This window comes from Populus nigra, chromosome 16 (assembly GCF_951802175.1).
Source record: "Populus nigra chromosome 16, ddPopNigr1.1, whole genome shotgun sequence".
Taxonomy (NCBI): domain Eukaryota; kingdom Viridiplantae; phylum Streptophyta; class Magnoliopsida; order Malpighiales; family Salicaceae; genus Populus; species Populus nigra.
In genome coordinates, this window is record NC_084867.1 from 5,009,141 (window position 1) to 5,029,224 (window position 20,084).

General features: G+C 32.5%; 1 protein-coding gene across 3 annotated transcripts; it reads right to left on the minus strand.

The window, feature by feature from the left end:
• Positions 1 to 1,141: 1,141 nt before the first annotated feature.
• Positions 1,142 to 3,202, minus strand: LOC133675011 (protein BREAKING OF ASYMMETRY IN THE STOMATAL LINEAGE). Of its 3 annotated transcripts, none has more exons than XR_009835316.1 (5): positions 2,789 to 3,202; positions 2,162 to 2,563; positions 1,956 to 2,057; positions 1,565 to 1,728; positions 1,142 to 1,469 (listed from the first exon to the last, which is right to left on the minus strand). XR_009835316.1 is itself a non-coding variant. In XM_062096275.1 (5 exons), exons 1-5 carry the CDS (start codon positions 2,874 to 2,876, stop codon positions 1,361 to 1,363), a joined length of 822 nt encoding a protein of 273 aa, XP_061952259.1. In that variant the 5' UTR covers positions 2,877 to 3,191; the 3' UTR covers positions 1,142 to 1,360. The 3 variants fall into 3 exon arrangements, 2 of the variants coding, with proteins under 2 accessions (XP_061952259.1, XP_061952260.1); XM_062096275.1 differs by having other exon boundaries at positions 2,205 to 2,563; positions 2,789 to 3,191; XM_062096276.1 differs by lacking the exon at positions 1,956 to 2,057 and having other exon boundaries at positions 2,205 to 2,563; positions 2,789 to 3,199.
• Positions 3,203 to 20,084: the final 16,882 nt, after the last annotated feature.

Here is a 20,084-nt window from a genome sequence, read left to right on the forward strand (position 1 = left end):
AACGACATGGGAAGTGATGGAGGACATGCGGCATGTGGAGAATAATCAGGAGGCTGAGTAAGTAAAACAAGAGGCAAAGATTGTTTACCTTCTTGAATGCCTACAGAAAACACCACCTCCTGTATTAGTATTTTGTGAGAACGAGGCTGGTGTGGGTGACATTCACGAGTATCTTCTCCTGAAGGGACTTGAGGCTGTTGTGGCTATTCATTGAGGCAAAGGCCAGGAAGAGAGTATGCTATTTCATCATTTAAAGAAGGCAAGAAAGATGTTTGGTTGCAACTGATGTCGCCTCAAAAGGCTTGGATTTTCCTGACATTCAACACTTAATTAACTATGACATGCCTGCTGAAATGGAGAACTATGCACATAGGATTGGGCGAAGAGGAAGATGTGGTAAGGCTGGAATTGCAACAACTTTTATAAACAAAAACCAGAGTGAGACAACACTTCTTGATCTGAAGCACCTCTTGCAAGAAGCGAAGCAGCGGTTCCTCCTGTTTTGGGTGAGTTAAATGATCCAATGGAAGATGGAGACACAATTACTGCTGCAAGTGGAGTTGAAGGGAGTGCTTATTGTGGTAGTCTCGGTCACCGCATCCGTGAGTGCCCCAAGTTGGAGCATCGGAGAGGCCAGCAACTCGCCATCTCCAGGACGGATTATTTCGGGTCTGGTGGTTACAGGGGAGAAATCTGATGTATTTGTACGGTCTTTTCATATTTTTGTACCGTGTTTGTGTTACAGTATAAGAGATCTTTATGCTCTGTTAAATGGCTGGGATACAATGGAGAGGTTATTGTCAACTTTTATGATGTGGAACCTGTAAATGAAGTATAGGATAAAAAGCATTGGAGAAATAGCTTGTTGGCAAAAGAAAAATTAGAATATATCTTGCCCTGCTCATCGAATTGTCATGTCGCATGCACAAATTTATCCCTTGATATCATGAACTGCATACTGGAGAGGAAGCGACGAAAGTTCAAGGTCCTAAAAACCAATCCATGCTATTATAGTCGAATCCAATTAAAATTATATGTTTAATAAGAAAAACATTTGTTTATTCTCTCATGTTCTATCTCTATAGCATTATTTAGGTTCCTGCCTTTATGCTTCTGTCAAAGGCTTGCAATAACCTTCAACTTCCTCACAATTAGATGGGAAACTCTAGTTGATCCTCAACTTTGGTGCTTACAAAAACCTCTCCAAATACTTAATCAAATACAAATGAACCAAGTCCTCGCATGCAAGCATTGATAGCTACTGTGATTAAGAAAATCGAGAATTAATAATAATTATTTAATGTAGACCTAGTAGTATATCCAGAAGAAGAAAAACTGAGAGGGAGAGGGAGGACAAGTTTCAGAATCTACAACATTGAAAACGAGCACAGGGGGGCTTGTGCTTCCTTGCATGAAGGCTCTCTGATTTTGGCATTTGCACAGGACTGCCTATCAACTCCCAATGCATTCTGCATCATTTTAATTGATCATTTAACAAAGTTAGTATCCAAAAATTATACGATCCAAGTTGAAAATAAACAAGATGCAAGTTTAGTTAGCTCACACTGGAAAGGAAAAAGATCCTGTACTGCTTCCATCTGATTGATTTGAGTCACTAGATTTAGCAGATACCGTCCCGCAATTGTCAATCTCTCCGATATGGCACCACCTTGTTCTAGCATTACAAGGTGGGTCTAGACCCGAATGGCTGTCAGCTGCTTCCTCCTCCTATTGAGAAATAAAAGAAAAAATTAAATTTGATGCTCTAACCCATTTCATCCACTTCACAAAGCCAACAAGTTTCATTGTTGTTAAATTCATAGCAATCAGTCCTACGTATTATTCCAATAGAAAATATGTAGCATGTCATGTAATTTTCTACGTGATTACTTCAGTTGTCCAATCTTGGCATGTAAATTTTGTTTTAACTATTGAAAAAGAGAGAGTGTTTTTACGTTTTTGACAGGATTCATCTCTGTCTCATGTCCATTTACAACAATTGACTTCCTCTGATGGCTGCTCTTCCTAACTGTTTCTGAAACCTCTACACAGTGAAGCTGTTTTGGCATAGTAAAAAGATCGAAGAACATAAATATTGAATCTTTCAGTTGTAATTTTGCACTGAATCAATTATACTTGCCTTGTTAGCTCAATATCTAACCTTTGCAGAACAGAAAATGAAGAAATGGTTGCCCAGTGCTCACCTTTCGATTGACAGACCTTGGACTTGTATTATTAGCAGTGAAATGAAGAAATGTTTCTGGCGACTTGCATTCTTTCACAACATCAAAACCACCATCCTCTCCAAAACAAAAAACAATGTATTCCTCATCTTGCAAGTGGGGCCGGCATGAGTCCCTGCTATTACAATTTTGCACTGAAACACTACTGTCAACAGTAGCCTGTGTTGAACCAGGATTTACCTGTCTGAATTTTTTATTTTTTTTCGATAATTTTTTGTTTCTTTTATTGCCACCTCTAGTATTGTCTTTTTTCACGCCAAAAACCATGTTTCTGATTGGCAGTTTAGATGATGAATTGGGAAACGTTTCCTGTTCATCATCTGTAAGGAAACAAAAACATACAGAACTCACAAATATTAGGAAACGCTAAAGAACAGCAAACAGAAAGAGAAATCAACACAACGCTAAAGCTGATAGTTTTGGCATGAAAATTGCTACAATGAAAAAAAACGAGTATCTCTACACAACCCATGTGCCCGAATTTTATTATTTTTTATTTAAAAAAAAAATAATTGATCAAGCTCAAATAGAATTCTTGTGGGTACCTAAAGAAAACCTGCAAGCCAAGAAACAGGACGCCCAGTCCCTCACTCTCCATCTAACAAGCCTGGTCATAGTCAATGGTGTGGACATTTTTTTATTTTATTTTTTTTTGACAGTTACGAAAATGCTCTATCCTCTTTTCAAGAAAAAAAACAGTAGACAAGAGGAAATTGGGAGAGGAGAGGGAAATGGAGGCTTTTGAATTTGAAAAAAGTAGAAGAAGTGCACGAATAAATTAGGGAGTGACAGGCACTGAGGCAGTGTGAAACAATTATGACCTTGAGACGGTTATGATTCTAGATATGGTAAAAAGACAGAGAGAGAGAGAGAGAGATTGAAGGAGATAATGACATAGTTGGCAAAATCAAGACTTTGGCATTAGCTGTTATTTTCTGGTCCTTGAGAGAACACTCAGATTCTTGACAGGTGGGTTTTAATTAGTTTAGCTACCAAAAATCTTAACGTTGTACCAAATGATCTGAGACTGCCTCTTCTTTTACAATTTATGTCCCATAAATTTCGATGCCATCAAAAACTTGACCGTTGATTTCTTCTTCTTCTTCTTCTTTTAAGAATGGAAATAGATTTTTATTTTATTTTATTTTACATTAAAATTAAATTTCTTCATAACCTTTTCTAAAATTAAAACCTTAAATAATAATATAGATACTAGTATAAGATAAGAAGACTTTTCTAACATTAAAACCTTAAATTAAATGAATACTAAGCTAATTTATGATTCTTAATTAGCTATATATTGAGGATTCTCTCTCTAAATAAAATTAAGTTTTTTTTATTCCTTGTACATGTTCGAACTCTTACTATTTTGTCCGTTTTTACTTGTTAGAGTGTGAATCCTGGTCACTTGATTAATAGGTAGACTATTTGTTTAATTCTTGTGTCAATCAAGATTTTTTTTTTTAATATGATTGATTCTATTGCACCCGATCAATTTCCAATTCCTTCTTATATTTTCTTGTAATAATTATTATTTTTAATAATTAACATGTTAATATTTATTTTTAACATAAACACCAACACGACAAACCTATTAAAGAGTTTTGCAATATTCTACAGACACATGTATATATTTAACACATGTATATATTTAATATGTCTTATAACCAATCAGTTGGTTACATATAATATTATTATATTCATGTAAATATATATTTATTATTAATAAAAGCTTAATTTATCTTTAATATTCATATAATATTAGATTAATAAATCTAGAGTAAAAATAAAGTTCATGGAGAAAAATGTTTTACAAAAAGAAATTATAAAATTATTATAATTATGGGTTTCCTATTACATCAAATCATTGTTTCTAAAATATTTTTGATTGATACTCCCTTAAATACTGGACATTCAATAGAGTCGTAAAGACGGGTACATATTATGTTCTTTCTTTTATGAAATGAAGTAGCTATTATTACAAGTTGAGATATAAGATATACCTACAACTAATATGTAGGTGCTTGTCATAAGACATGTATAGTGAACTGACCCACATAAGAATTTTATACGGAGAAATCACCTTTGTTTATGGAAAAGCTCATGTGACGGTTGTATAAGTGATCTTATATAGAGAATGTTATACTTTAATCGAGATAATGAAAGGACATATACTAGAAATAACATGAATTATATAAAGATACTTAAGTGATTAGAAGAAGATTCATTATCCTAAGTGAATTAGAGAAAATGTTTCATTTGTTTTCAAATAGTATTGACTAAGAAATCATTGGCTAAGATGAAATGAGATTTGAAAAGAGTTTTAAATCTTATTCAAACAATCAATGATTATTATGTAAAGAACAAACATAATTTAACATAACAAACATACGTCATGCTTTAATGTTAAATCAAAATATTATTGATAAAATGATATTAATTACACTAAGAAACCAATCACTAAAAGGTTAAGTCAAACCACTAATGACTTTTCTAATATTTTGGGGATCATGACATGTTGCTAGACGATACACCTGATCTTCAAATATAAATTATTCAATTGTATAATTGATAATAAATTAAATTATTTAATCTATTTAATTAGAATTATATTTTATATTTGGACCAACATATTAGGAACCTAATAAGCCACACACATTAAAAATCATTAGTCATAATTAAAATGAGATGATTTAATTAAGTATAACTTGATTAAAATATATTTTAGAAATTAAAAACTAAAATATAATTAATACAAGAATTATATTTCTAGATCTAGAAAAATCTAGTAAGGACTTAATTGAGTTAATTTCTAAAATCTTCCTGATTTAATATATGGATATTATTCAAGGAAAAAATTGATATTTTATCAATTTATAGGTCTTTTAGATTTCTCTATAAATAGTAAGTTATGCCTCTTATTTTTTAGAGGTTGTCTATTAAACAGTAAAACTATAAAAACACAAAATTAGAGTTATCACTTTAGACATAGCAATCTCTCTCTCCTAAATAGGGATTCAGAAGATTTCTCATGGGTGATTCGTGTGCATTACAGTTGAAGGACAAACAATTGAACAACTTGTGATCTGCGATAACCCAGTCTTTAAAAAATTATTCAAAGCCGAAAAAGATTGGATCTTCAGGTAATAAATCCCTAAATAACTCTAGATCTATCTAACGAGATTTTAGAAACTCCTAAATAATTTTATTTTATAATTTTTTCTTATAATATTTGAGAGACCTCACACACACATTTTATATATATATATATATATATATATATATATATATGTTACAAAAGGCTCAACCAATACAAAAGATTGGGAGATGAAGTCAGAATTCACAGCCAATAAATGGAGAGTAGAACATATATATAAATAATTGGAAAACAAAAATGTAATGCCTCGTAGCAGATCAGTAATTTAACAATGTCACATTGTATCCGATTATGGCATCAAATACAACCAATTGAGAGTGACCACGTTGAGTTTAGAATATTATTATCATTTTTTGGGGAAGGGATAAAAATTTGCCACTTGGCCATCCACAATTGAGTCACCCACCAACCGATTGTCCATATTAACTCAGTCCCTCGAATATTGATGTTCTGTTTAGTTAACTCTTGTTAATTGATTTGCTGATTTTGCAGCTTACTTGTAACAATGATTTTGTTTTTTAAAAAATATTTTTATTTAAAAATTTATTAATATTTTTTAAAAATTTATTTTTAATATCAACACAACAAAATAATCTAAAAATATAAAAAAATTATTTTGAATTTCAAATTCTTACAGAAACAAAAACAAGTGTCTTCAATTCCAACATAATTTATTACAGCCACAACCTACAATAAATTGACGCTAAAAAATAACGTCCAAGTTTGCCTCCCTTCTTTAACAGACATTGACAGAGGCTAAATGCATTTATCATTTCATGTCTCGCTCATGTGCATCACGTGAGTGACCCAATTAATTTCCAATTCCTTATTATTTATTATAGAATTACCAAATTAAAAAAAAAATAGAAGATCAAAGTTTAAAACTTGGGAAAACCAAGTGATCAATTGCAAATTGGTACAAAATAAATTCTCTTTGATCCACCTACTTTCCTTTGAATTCCTTTTCAGTCCATTCAATTTTTTAAATTTCATTTTTAGTCATTGAATTTGAAAAATAAGAGAGAGTTGCTTCAAAATGAGAGATGAGAGAAAACATTGTTGATTGAACCATTACATAAACAAAAAAAAAATTAATCTTGGTGTTCATGAATTTTATTAACAAGAATAGTTTTATTGAGGTGTTTTTTAGTATTTATATTGTCGAAGAAAGTAAAATGAAGCTCGAGAACTTTTTGTGAATTAGGTTGATTTTTTTTTCAATCAATTTAATGTTAATTTATGATCATAAATTGATTTTTGATGTTTATAGAGGGTTTTGAACTTTTTGATGTTCATTAAGTGTTTTTAGATTTAAAAAGAGTTTAAAATAGGTTTTTTTTTTATCTTTTTAGTCGGAATCCTAATTTTCTAACCACCTAGAATGGTCAAAGTCAAACTATAGAAAACATGTTATTTAGTTGTTCTAAAAAAAAATGAGTTAGGCATGAGGGACTTGTGCGCTTTGTTTTAAAGGCTCTTATTTTTTTTTAATGAAAAACCCATTTAATTAAAAGTATTTAAAAAACAATTTCCATTAAATACCATTCAATTTTGATTTTTTTCAAATGAAATTACCATATTTTTTATGATATTAGGAAGCATTCTTTTTACAATATTTCATGATTATTTTTTTCTATTTTTTATGAAAGTTTAATTAAAAAAACTAATTATGATTAAAATAAAATAAAATATATTCAAGATATTTTTTTATTAGACATCGATTAACTCAACGTTTATTTTTGAATAATATCCTTGCCCTTTAATGATATTAGTAATTAATTATTCTATGTGAACCTCCTATGCATATTTTTTTATATGTTTGTGATCATTAATATTCTTTAAAAATAAAGTTCAAGTTATTATATTTATTGTTAATATCTTTTTTTCATTTCTTTTACAAGTTCAATGAACTATACTTCTTATAAAAAAATATTTTTTTGGTTCATAAAAGGAAATATTACATGAATCATAAAAAATGGTTTGAAAAAAATACGTTTTATTCTCCATGATTTTACTGGTTATCTTTTCTATGATTTTCTTTTTTCATAACTATATAATTAGTAAAAAAACAAAAAAAAAAAGCTTTTGAAAATTTCTCCATTACAGCGCCCAAGTAATATATCATTGTTTTGAGACGAAACTTCTCCTCCTCCTTCAAATCTCTTTTTGTCAAAGATTGAGGCTGTAGAAAATAGCTAGTTTAAGTTAAAAGAACATAAAAAGTCAATTTATAACCACCATCGTCAACAACACACATGCTTTGCAGAAGAAAAAAGAAGCTTATTCTTCATCAATTTAGCTAGTTTAGGTTCAAAGAACAGAGAGAATATTTTTACTCCATGGCGCAGACATCTCATGATAGGCTAAACAGGCCTCGTTTCTTCAATTTCAAGCTTTAATCTATATATATTCTTTGGAAAGATGTAACAAGCATGAAGATATTTGGAAAGAAAATTCGGCAGATTAATTGCTAAATGGATTGGTAGAACTTAATTAAGGGTTTTTATTGAATATAAATTGGTAAAAAAGCGAAATGTTTTTTGAACTGCTTTGAGGTAGTCTAAGCCTTATCTAGGGTACACTAGGAGTAATGCGTCTTTTCCTTACACAACTAGTCCTTTACCTGAACTCTCGCAAACCATAAGTTTCTCAGTAACCATAATATTATGTGGCAACTCCTGAACCTTATAATCATAATTTTATGATCAAACATAAAACTCTTTCCTTTCCAACACAACACACTCTTAGAAGCACGGCCCATCGTTGTCGCTTGATGTCATTCAACATCGCCCCGCGACAGGATGTCGACTCCACTAGAGAACACCTTGTCTGGTTAGACTAAGATTTGCTTGTTCGATTGTTTGTCTGTTTTGGTATGTTTTAACATGCATTTTCACTGCTTTAATATTTTTACTTCCTATTCATGCATAAGTGCATTAGGTATGGATTAATGCCATCATGCATTTTAATTTTGCGAATAAACCCATTTTTAAATTAGGTGGGGAGAAGCAGTATGCCTCAAGACTTTCAGTTGGGGTTCAGATTCGTAAAACATCCAACTATGAACTAAGTGTTTAATCGGTAATGACGATCATACTGTGCCCCAACCATTCGTTGTAAACCCTTATACTATCTTCACATAAGGTAATCACTAGGTAGTTCATAGACCTTTTTGAAACCAGGTAGAAAGCCTACCCATCATGTAGGCTTAGAACCTGCCTTTAGGGTACGAACTCCTTAGTAATTCATTTTGCATCAAGACAGACCTTATCATTAATCCTAAACTCTACAGGATTTTTTAAGCTAAAACCATGGCTTTCCTAAAAAGAGTTTGTGATGATCAGACTATGGGTTTTCGTTATCCATACCTCATGTGCATGCATGCACATTTGCATCCATACATGTACATTCATGCATTGTAAATTACATACATACATGCATCGCGTTGAAATATAGGCCCTAAAGAGTCTACAACACCCGACTTTAACTGGGAAATATGGAAGATGAAAAGCATGCTCATCATGATGCTCATTTTCAAAAAGAGATGGAGTCTCTAAAAGTTAGCATAATTTGCCTCACTAGCTTGCTCTAGCAAGCACTTAGAAATGTATCTTGTAAAGGTCCTTTCAACCGACCCATCACCTTTGTTCAAGCCTTGACAATAACCCTTCTCGAAGAAAAAATGGGAGAACATGGTCAAGTTCCCCAATATAATCCAGTGTTTTTGCAGTTAGAAGCACCAGCGTCATCCTTACAGTTATAAATGCATTTGTCAATGAGTCTTATAAGACAAAGCCATGGCTATTGAGGGGGCAGACTTGTTTGACCCAGTACAGGCCGCACAAATATTTATTATCTCAAATGTGGTAGTACCAAAGAAGTTCTAAATTCTTAAATTCATCAAATATACCGGAACACAATGCTCCATTTTCCATCTCAAATCCTACTATAATAAAATGACAGAAGAAGTACATGATTAGAAGCTACTAATACACTTTTTTCAGAATAGTTTGAGTGGAGCAGCATTAAGTTGGTACATGAGACTAGACAACACCAAGATCCGCAAATAAAAAGATTTGGTAGATGCATTTGTCAAGCAGTACAAATATAATAAGGACATTGCTCCTGACAGAACCAGCTTGTTTAATCTGGAAAAAAAAAGGACAAAAAAAGCATAAGAGAATATGCCTAGAGATGGAGAGATCTAGTTACTCAGATGCATCCCTTACTATAGGATAAAGAAATGGTTACTTTATTTGCCAACATGCTCAACGTGTCGTATTACAAGCATGTGATGGGTAGTTCGACACAACAATTCACTAACGATTGGTAGTAGCTAAGCGCATAGAGTAAGGAGTCAAGAGTGGTAGAATTTTTACGCCCATCAAAAAAAGAGGCTTCGAAGGGAAGAGGAAGGAGGTCGACAATGTTGAAGGTAGTTACAGGGGTAGGATAAACCAATTCCAAAACTATCACACTCCATCCCAAATTATCAACATCAACTCCCCATTTCCGACTAGAAAATTTGAGCCCCAAAACCTCCAAGCCAAAAACCAAACTAATTTTTTTAAAAAGAAGAAGTACTAAAAGGTCCAGGAACAACTATCTTCGTTACTGCTACCCCTAAATAAGATGTACTAGAAGTTATTAAACATCAGGCATGTAGCTCTTGAACCCCTGGCACCTCAACAACCACCTTACCCTAATTGGTACAAACCTGACCTCACCTGCGAGTACCATGCTGGTACTGGAGGACATAACATTCGTATGTGTAGTGCCTTCAAAAATAAGCTTATACCTAATATGAGTACAAACCCCCTACCCAATCATGTTTCAGGTAGTGGATTGGTAAATACACTAGAGGTGGAATGCTTGAGAAATTTGAAAGCGTCGATGGTAAAAGAAGGGTGTAAAAAAGTCAACATGAATTCTTGAGGGACTCAAATTTAAATGGGTATCCATAGAGGATAAAGTTTTACCACAATATTTTATCCACATCATCGATGACATACCTACAAGAGCTTTCATAAAGATGCTAGCTAGAGAGGGACTGTACTAGAATGGAAAGATGAAGTCTGCCTCTATTATTGACTTTTATTTTATCATGTCTGTTTTGACCTGTTTTATCTTGTTGGCAATTTGGATCATAATATCACAAGACTTTCTCTATCAAATGAACTTTTTCTTTTTAATAAGATCATGTGTTTTTCTGTGTTCATGATGTGCCTTTATTTTTTTTTGTTTCATGCAAATAATACACCTACACGAGCTCACCCTTTACTCACAAAATCATTGCACCAAGAATTCTTTAGTTTTTTTATTTTTTCTCCAAAAACTATACATGATCTCATGTTTTCATATGGATTTTTGAGAAATCAAAGTCTTAGTACAAAAGCAAAAGCCAAATTGGTATTTGTTCTAACAAACAAGTTCTGGAAATTCAAGCGATCACCTATAAAAAGAAAAAACTTGAACAACAACCCAAACACCATGAGATGACTTCAAAGATGAGTTTTAACTAAATGAATAATGAGAAACCATTTTGCATATTCGCATGAAAGAAAGCAAAGCTTACCAATTCTGAATGCATGCATTTGAAATAAGAAAAGGTCATCTTTGATAGTCCCATGTTTTTCTTGAAAAATAACCATGGTTAGGATCAAACCTACACTGGGGGGTAAATGCGAGAAATATACAAATAAATATTAGGATGTTACAATATGCTTGGCCATAACCTCAATGTAAATCATGGGTCTTTATCAAAGATTATTGATACTAGAACACCATGAAGTCTAATCAATTCATCAACATACATTTGAGCCAATTTATCCATAGAATCTTGTATCTTCATCAATAAAAGCAAGGAAAATTGAGTCAATCTATCCATGATCACCCAAATCACACTATTTCCCTTCTTACTCTTTTGTAACCCAGTTATAAAGTCCATAGTGATATTTTCTCATTTCCACTTTGGAATCGAAAGAGCTTGTAGGTCGTTGACGCATCATTACCATATCAATAAAAACAAGGCAGATTTAGTCAATCTATCCATGATCACCCAAATCACACTATTTCCCTTCTTACTCTTTTGTAACCCAGTTATAAAGTCCATAGTGATATTTTCTCATTTCCACTTTGGAATCGAAAGAGCTTGTAGGTCGTTGATGTTCAACCTTTACTTCTAACAAACAACGTATTTTGCCATATATTGATCTATTTCTCTTTTCATCTTAGGTCACTAATAATATTCCTTTAAATCCCTTTACATATGTGTACTTTCAGGGTGAATTGTGAGTTTGGACTTATGTGCCTCACCCAAGATTTCCTCTTTTAAGGTCTTCTCATCTTCCAATATAACAAAAGGTGTATTTTGATTTGACTTCATCCCTATTCTTGTCTTTTCTAACTCATCATCCTTTTTTCTAAGCTTTCAAAATTTTCTTTTTTGAAATCAATTATACCACATGTTTTGCCAATAATGACTCATTCATCTCTACCATTAAATGTGCTTCCATCTTAGACAATTCAAGAAGTTTTGTCTTATACACAACTAATAAGCCTTCAATCACTGTTTTATTCTTTCAACTCAAGGCATCAACCACCATATTTGCTCTTCTAGGATGATATTCAATGATACAATCATAATCTTTTATTAATTTCATCCACCTTTTCAGCCTCAGATTTAACTTTTTTTTATGATTGCAAATAACTAAAACTTTTATGATTTGTGAAAATATATACCTAGGTCCCATACAAATATCTTCTCCAGGTCTAAAAGAAAGCACCATTGCCACTAGTTCCAAATCATGTATAGGGTAATTCACTTCACGTGTTTTCAACCGTCTGGAAGCATAGACAGTTACCTTGCCATGTTATATAAGCACACAACCTAGGGAGCATCATTATAAACTACAAATCCCTCATGCCCTTCTCAAAGCATCAATATTGGAGCTAAATCCAATCTTTTATTCAATTCTTGGAAGCTTCCTTCACATTCCTTGGACCATATAAACATAACTTATTTCCTAGTCAGCCAAGTCATCGGAGTAGTTATAGTGGAAAATCCCTTTATAAACCTCATATAATATCGTAGAAAACTATGAATTTTAGTAATATTCGTAGGCTTTTCCCACTTTAAGTACTTTTTAGGATCCACATAAATACTTTTTTGTGATAACATGTTCTAAGAATACTACTTCATTAAACCAAAACTCACATTTACTCAGTATATAATACAATTTATTTCTTCTTAAAATCTCAAATACAATTCTCAAATGTTGCTCATGCTCTACCTAAGAGGGTGAGTATATCAAGATGTCATCAATAAACACCACTACAAACTTGTCCAAATAGGGTTTAAAGACTCAATTCATTAGGTCCATAAACATTGATAGAGCATTTATTAGTCCAAATGGCATCAATAAAAATTCATAATGCCCATAATACCCTGATCGCAAATCTATCTTTGAAAATACATGTGCTCTCTTATGTTGATTGAACAAATCATCAATCCGAGGAAGCAATTATCTATTCTTTATGGTCATTTTATTCAATTATCCATAATCTTTACAAAACCCCAGGGTACCATCCTTTTCCTTTATAAACAATACTAGAGCTTCCTAATGTGAGTTTTTAGGCTGAGTAAATCCTTTATCCAGTAATACTTAAAGTGGGATTTTTAGTTCATTCGACTCAATAGGTGACATCCTATATGACGACAACATTATATGAGGGATTCCTAGAAGAATTTTAATTGAGACTTTAGTCTCTCTAACTAAAGGCAGTCTAGGCAATTCATTTAGGAATATGTCTTGAAAGTCTCTTATAATAGGAATATTAGTCAGCTTCATGTTATCCTTTTCTAGTTCACTCACATGGACTAAGCAGGCAAGACATCCCTTTTTTATTAGCTTTTCAATCGTCATGATTGAAATCACATAGTTAGGTATTACTCTCTTATCTCATCAAAATACTATTCTTTTACCGTTTACTCTATAGATAATCACTGTTTTGGTGAAAAAATATATTTATGCATGATGCATACTTAACCAATCTATACCCATAATTAGATCAAAATCATACAATTTTAAAGGTATTAAATCTACCTTCAACTCACACTGCCCAATATACAATTTTAGCCCTTCTAAACATCATTACTATCTATATTCCCCCCTACCAGTGTACTAATAGTTACTCGTTTTCTTTTCATTTTTTAAGGTATTAATGTAGTTTATCCACAATCCGATTTAATACGAAAGAATGACTAGCCCATGGATTAAACAAGGCATGTACTTACAAAGATTCTAACATTAATGTACATATTATCACATCTGATACAGCTCTCACATCCTTCTAAGTCATATAATATACTCTACCCTGGGTTCTCCCCTTCTAGGATCTAGGTCGACTTTTGTTAACACTTGCTCCAGGCTGAGTGGGTGGGTCTTTCAGATCTATCCACAATAATAGACTCTTACTGACTCTATACAGCAGCTCTCTGGCCCTACATAGCCTTTATAACACGACGAGGATACTCTTTTTTCCTATTACTTATCTCACCACAATAATAACAACCTTTCCCTAAATACTGGCAATCCCTTCATTAGTGTTCCTCGCCCCTACAAATGTAACATCTATCTAGTGTAGTTGAGCAATCCGCATGGTGTTTGGTGTTTCTAATTGTACCTAATGCATAAGGGATACATGGGTCCCCTCTACTTAGTAGACCTTACCGTAACAGTAGACCTTGAACGACCCTGACTACAAAAAGATCCTCTACGACTCACTTGTGTAGCCCCACTGAACTCCCACCTATAGTGAAATTTCCTCATTTCTTTTGAAATTGTCTAGATGACTATCCTCCTTTCCTTCTTTTTTTTTTGGAAATAGAGGTGAACTAGTAGAATACATCATATCTTTTCTTTTTAACTATGATAATTGTTCTTGCTCAATTCCCTATCTTTGATCATCCTGAATCACTCTCTCCATAGCCTGAGCAACCCATACTAAGTCTTGTACTATCTGAAACAGCATAGCTATCAATACCATCTTCAGTTCTTGTCTAAGCCTATCATGTAGTCTCTTTATACAATAGCGCTTAGTAGAAAGGTATGAAGAAGCAAAAATAAAGAGGTCCTGAAACCTTTAATCATACTCCAAGATGACTAGTCATATCCCCTTGTTTTAGATATAAAAACTTTTGTCCCTTGTATTTTCTATATTACCTAAAATAATAACACTCCTTGAGTTTTTCTCTAAAGTCCCTCCATATTAATAACTTTCTGGATCTTTTCTCCCTAACCATCTCCCACCAAGAGTGGGCATTGTCTGCTAATAGTTGGGTCATAGATTCAACCCGTGATTCCTCTGGTACTAGCATTTAGGTCATCACTCTTTCCACCTTCCTTAACAAATGCCCTACGATCCTAGCATCCTCCATCCCCGAGTATGTCACCCAACCTAACAAATTCCTTACAATCTCAGCATCCATCCTCTTTCCCTGAGTATATCACCCAACCCATCTCCTATATCCCTTACACCCAATATACTACGGTGACTATTTTATGCCTTCTAAGTGTTGTGCTAGAAGCCCAACCATCCCTTCCATCACAACTCTATCAACCTACTCTAATATTGCAAGGTCTATGAACAATGCAAGTTTAATAACTTGTGTCAAGGGTCTATCTATCTACCCATGTCCATCTGAGCCCTCTAGATATGGCATCTCTTCTCGTAAGGAAGTAGAATCATCCTGATGTCCTACTTATTCACTCCGCTATGAATAAATTGATGCAACAAGTAATGGATCTTCCCTTTAATCATCCTCATAGTGAATACGTAGCTCCCTTCCTCAAGCTGGGGATGGGTTAGTACTAGCCCCCTTCCTGGTTCAAACAGTCGTACAACATATTTCACATTCGATATTAAAACCTTAGTCCACTAGACCATAACCATAGCTCTAATACAAAAATTTAACAGCCTAACTTTTAAATACACTTTTGAATCAATATTATCATTATTTGATGACAAACTAGATATATCTAACCATAAACTTAAAAAATTTCTTTTTAAGTTTTACCGTAATTTTTATCAAAATTTCAGCAGTCTTCTCTATACCGGGAGTTCCTAAGTTATCAACTAGACCTGTTTCACTTCTATTCATATTCTCAATTTCCAATCTAATCATCATGGATCTAAATCACATCAATTGTACTCATCACATTAATCTATATGATATTACACAATAGCAATTATGAAAGTTTAAAAGGAAAATATAAACTAACATGTGTATGAGAATTTATAGGAATACAAATGTAAAGAGGAACAATTATATTTGTACATCAATAATCCAATCTTAGTCTATATTTACATACTTAGTCTATATTTACAAAAATAAGATAAGGTAAGATTATGTATGACACAAGCGAGATGGTCCTGAAAAATACTACATTCAAATATAATCATTTACATAACTAATAATAACTAATACACTGAAAATATTACTAAATCTTTTTTTCCTTTATTTCAACTCGAAGATAAAACATTACTTATAATACATTAATTATTTTTTTATTTAACTTCCCATATTAACATCATCATACTATTAGATATTCATAACCTGGATAATTTTCTTAATGTCGATATGAATTTGAAATTGATATCATTAGCCATTGCCTAATGAATAGGAAATCAAGAAAATGTTGACATCAGCTCACTAGCATCATTATCTACCGTTTCCCTAATTAGCTAATCATACATTTCAAGGAACATGTTGAAGGCAAGGTATCCACCTTGACATCGTTAGCTTTCTCCATTGTTTGAAAAAGCTAATCAAATCCCTTTTTTATTTCTAATCCTTTAGATTTTTATGCCAATGCTAATGAACCTTGTTAGAATCATTAGTCTCCTTTACCTGGACCGACTAATCAAGTTCGAATGCATGTCAATATCAATGTAATCTCCTTTACCGAGACCAACTAATCAAGTTCGAGTGAATGTCGATATCAATGTAACTCATTAATAGCATTAGCTTTTCGAATTCCAGAATAGCTAATAAAGTCTTATATGAATACTTTCACTTAACATTTGATAATGTCGATGTCAAAGAACCTTTTGACATCATTAGCCTCCAAATCAGGAGTAGTTAACCAAGTTATTCCCATTCATTTCCTTTCTTTCTTTGTTTTCCCACTTTTTTAGTGATTTTCCATACCAATATAAGAAACAAAAGGAAGTAAATCTAACAATTCTAATGTAAAAATTATAAAATATAGGTATTCGGCACCTACCTACAATGTGTGATGTCCCAGCATTAGCTCCGCCCTATGGTCAAGCTGCCGAAGTGTCCCCTATCAAAAATAGAATTAATTCATTACAATAAATTCCCATAACCTCAAGAACCATAACTTGATTCTTTATGAAAATTTCCATATATGGACTCTTCATCATTTCTTCCAATTAAAATTATTCAAAACACATAATTACACAATCTCTCGATTGTTTTACTATTTCTTATAATTAAATACCAACTATCAAAGCCTCCAAATTTCTTCATTTAACCAACCACAATGGCCATACTTTTTTTTATCTCATTCATGTATTTTGACTTCACCATGCCATAGTTTTATTAACCTTAATTACACCTAATATAATTGAAACACAATTCAAGTCTTATCTCATCACAATTTATCTCAAAGTTTTATTCCTACTTGACTATTTTCACGATACCTAGATAAATTCACAAATTTCATTTTAAATCACTATATCTATCTGAATTCTTGCTAACACACCATTTCTACAAGTACAAATCATTTACCCAAATTTCCTAAAGTCCCCTTTTTTTGCTTGATCCCAAAACATGGAAAAAAATATGGTTCTTCCAAAATTTAGCAAAAATCAACACTTATCCAAAGTTTTTTATGATCAAAATTACCATTCCAAACAAAGAATACCATCATAAATAATTTTTCTTAGAAAACCCTGACTTTCATAATACAATTTTAATTAATCAATCTCATATCTTATTAAAAAATCAAAGCTTCACATAGTAAAAGGAATCATTACCTACTAAGCACAGGAAAAAAGAGGAAAATTGCACTAAAACCTAAGCTTTTAACACTTTCTTCTTCCCTCCTTCTTTTCCTTTCTTTTGTTGCACTTTACCCTTCAAAATCACTATCTCCCACTTGATTTTCCTTCACAATTTGATGTTTTTGGTTTTGATTCTTCCAACTTTCAAGATTTTCTTTCTTTTTTTGTTTTCCTAAGGTTTTGTAAAGGTATTTAGCATGTTTTTCTTTTCTCTCCTATTTTCTTCAAATAGCCAGCCACACACACACATATATAAATAATAATTTATGAAATTCCTATTATGTCCCTCCAACATATCCTTTTGTTTTTCTAGTTAATTTTTTCTCAACTTTCAACACCTGTTACTGTAAATTTTAAGCTAGGATATTTTGAATTTCATTAAATGATATTTCAGTACCTTTCTTTCCTCTTACATCACTTCCATTTAAATTTTATTCACAATTCTATATTTTTTTTTATTTTTCAGCCATTTTCATATTTTCATTTGTTTACATCACATACACCTTTTATTCCAAATTCCTTTAATCCATTATCATCTCTTTGTGTGAATATTCAATTTATAAATTAACATAATATTTACTTCTTTGTCCTTATAAATGTTTTTCTTTATCCAAGGGTTCACATTTCTGAACTCTAATTACTATGAAATTTAAAAAAATATAGAAAAAAGGCTTATGGAATCTTTTAGTAAAATCTAAAATTGATCAAATGGTCGAATTTAAAGTTATGCTTGTTAAATTAAAATTTTGTATGAGAAAAAATAAGTATAAAATCGTCTCTCCTTGTCAAATCCGCAAGCCACTAACTTGGTATCCTTGAAAATTAAAAATTCCTTGCCTTTCAAATTTGTTTCCTTGTAAAAATTAGAACTTCCAATGCTGCCAAAGTTGCTGAAATCTTTCCTTGTAGAAAAATAATTGTTACTGCATAAGAAATCCTTGCAAAATAAGGATTGTTGTCAAATTGGTATCCTTCAAAAGTAAGGAATCCTTGCAAAATAAGAATTGCACATGTAATTAAATTATTTTCTTGAAAAAATCTACAAATCATATGGAAAATGTTCCTTTTTCATTTTTCTTTGTTTTCTAGCAGTTTTTAAGCGTGACTTCAAACATGTCAGTCTCTCTCATCTAAATGAGTCACTAGGCCTAACATTTATAGATTGAAAGCTAGGTATTTCTAGTTTCCATCTCATCTGGAATAAAAGCAAAGTTCTACTTGTAGTTTCATATATGGCCTAAGCAGTACATGAATGTCCAGTCTAGTATATTTATAACTTGTTAACCCAAATATCTTGAATAATCACAATTAATTCCTTTTGGATCTTCTTAGTTTTAGACCTTGTAATTGGCCCAAGTGGCACATCTAATAGATCCTTTGGTGATACTTGTTGATTCTCATCATTTTCCCTCTCATCAAAATGATTCGTTCTCAAATTAACAATAAGAACACCATTTATAGGTAATACATCCTCACAATCCTACAACAAAGAAACTAAAACACTATTTTACATAGGATTATTAGTATTGTCGCACATCACTCGTGCGGCATCGGCTGGCAATCTTTCGTTTGTTCATTGCTTGATTTGATTCGTTGGAGTCATCATCTAGTATTTAATTGAGGGCTACTAGGAAACCCGGATGTACTGGTCTTGTCCGAGATTCGCGGGTAAGGAACTGGTTGTGGTTAAGGAAGGTATTAGCACCCCTAACGCACCCTACCTAAGATAAGCTGCTTCATGGCTTTGACATGTTAAAGAAGTTTTAAAAATTTTATCTTTTCATCGAATATTAGAAATACAACTTACGTATAAGTTAATAATTCTTGACCATGAGCAAATCAAAATATTAAATTCTTCTTTATTCTTTGCAATTTTATCATAAAAAAAACATCCATAAAACAAATACAAACACACACATACATTTTCACTATATTTTCTTTTCTTCTTTTCTTTTCTTTTTTTTTTTTGGTACATCCACACTATAAATTATAAAAAATCAAAACTAAACAAAAATTACATTAAATAATTTAAAATTTACAAAATAGCCCTTAAAACTCCAGAAATTACAAGGAAGGCCTTCTGCAACTGCAGGAACAGTAGTGACGCGTTGTTCTATGCATCCAGTTGATTTAATAGCCACTGGCGGTGTGTTGGTTCATGCGCCGCCGCCAATGAAGGTGGCAAAACAGGTGGATCAGGAACGTCTTCCTCTTCTCTGTCTCCCTACGTCTGCGGTGACCTGCAGAAACAACAAAACCGCAATAACCAGTTGATTTTAGTTTTTATTTCCTTTGTTTTTGAAATCTACTTTAGTTTTTCTTTTCTTTTTTAGATCTGCCCCATTTCTCTGCCTCCTCTCTTCTCTGTTTGTTTCTCTTATGCCGATGGCCGATCTAATGGTTGTTGTCATCCGTGAGGATGGCACTATTGCAGTTAACAGTGAAGGAGCTCAATAGAGGCTCAGCCGAGAGAGGGATGTCACTGTTGGAGGCAGTGAGCTAGGTCTGCTGCCAACCGGTTGAAGGAGATGACCGATCTTGGCTGGTCTGTGGTCGTTGTTGTTGAAGAGACCGAAGGTGAAGAAGACACTGTT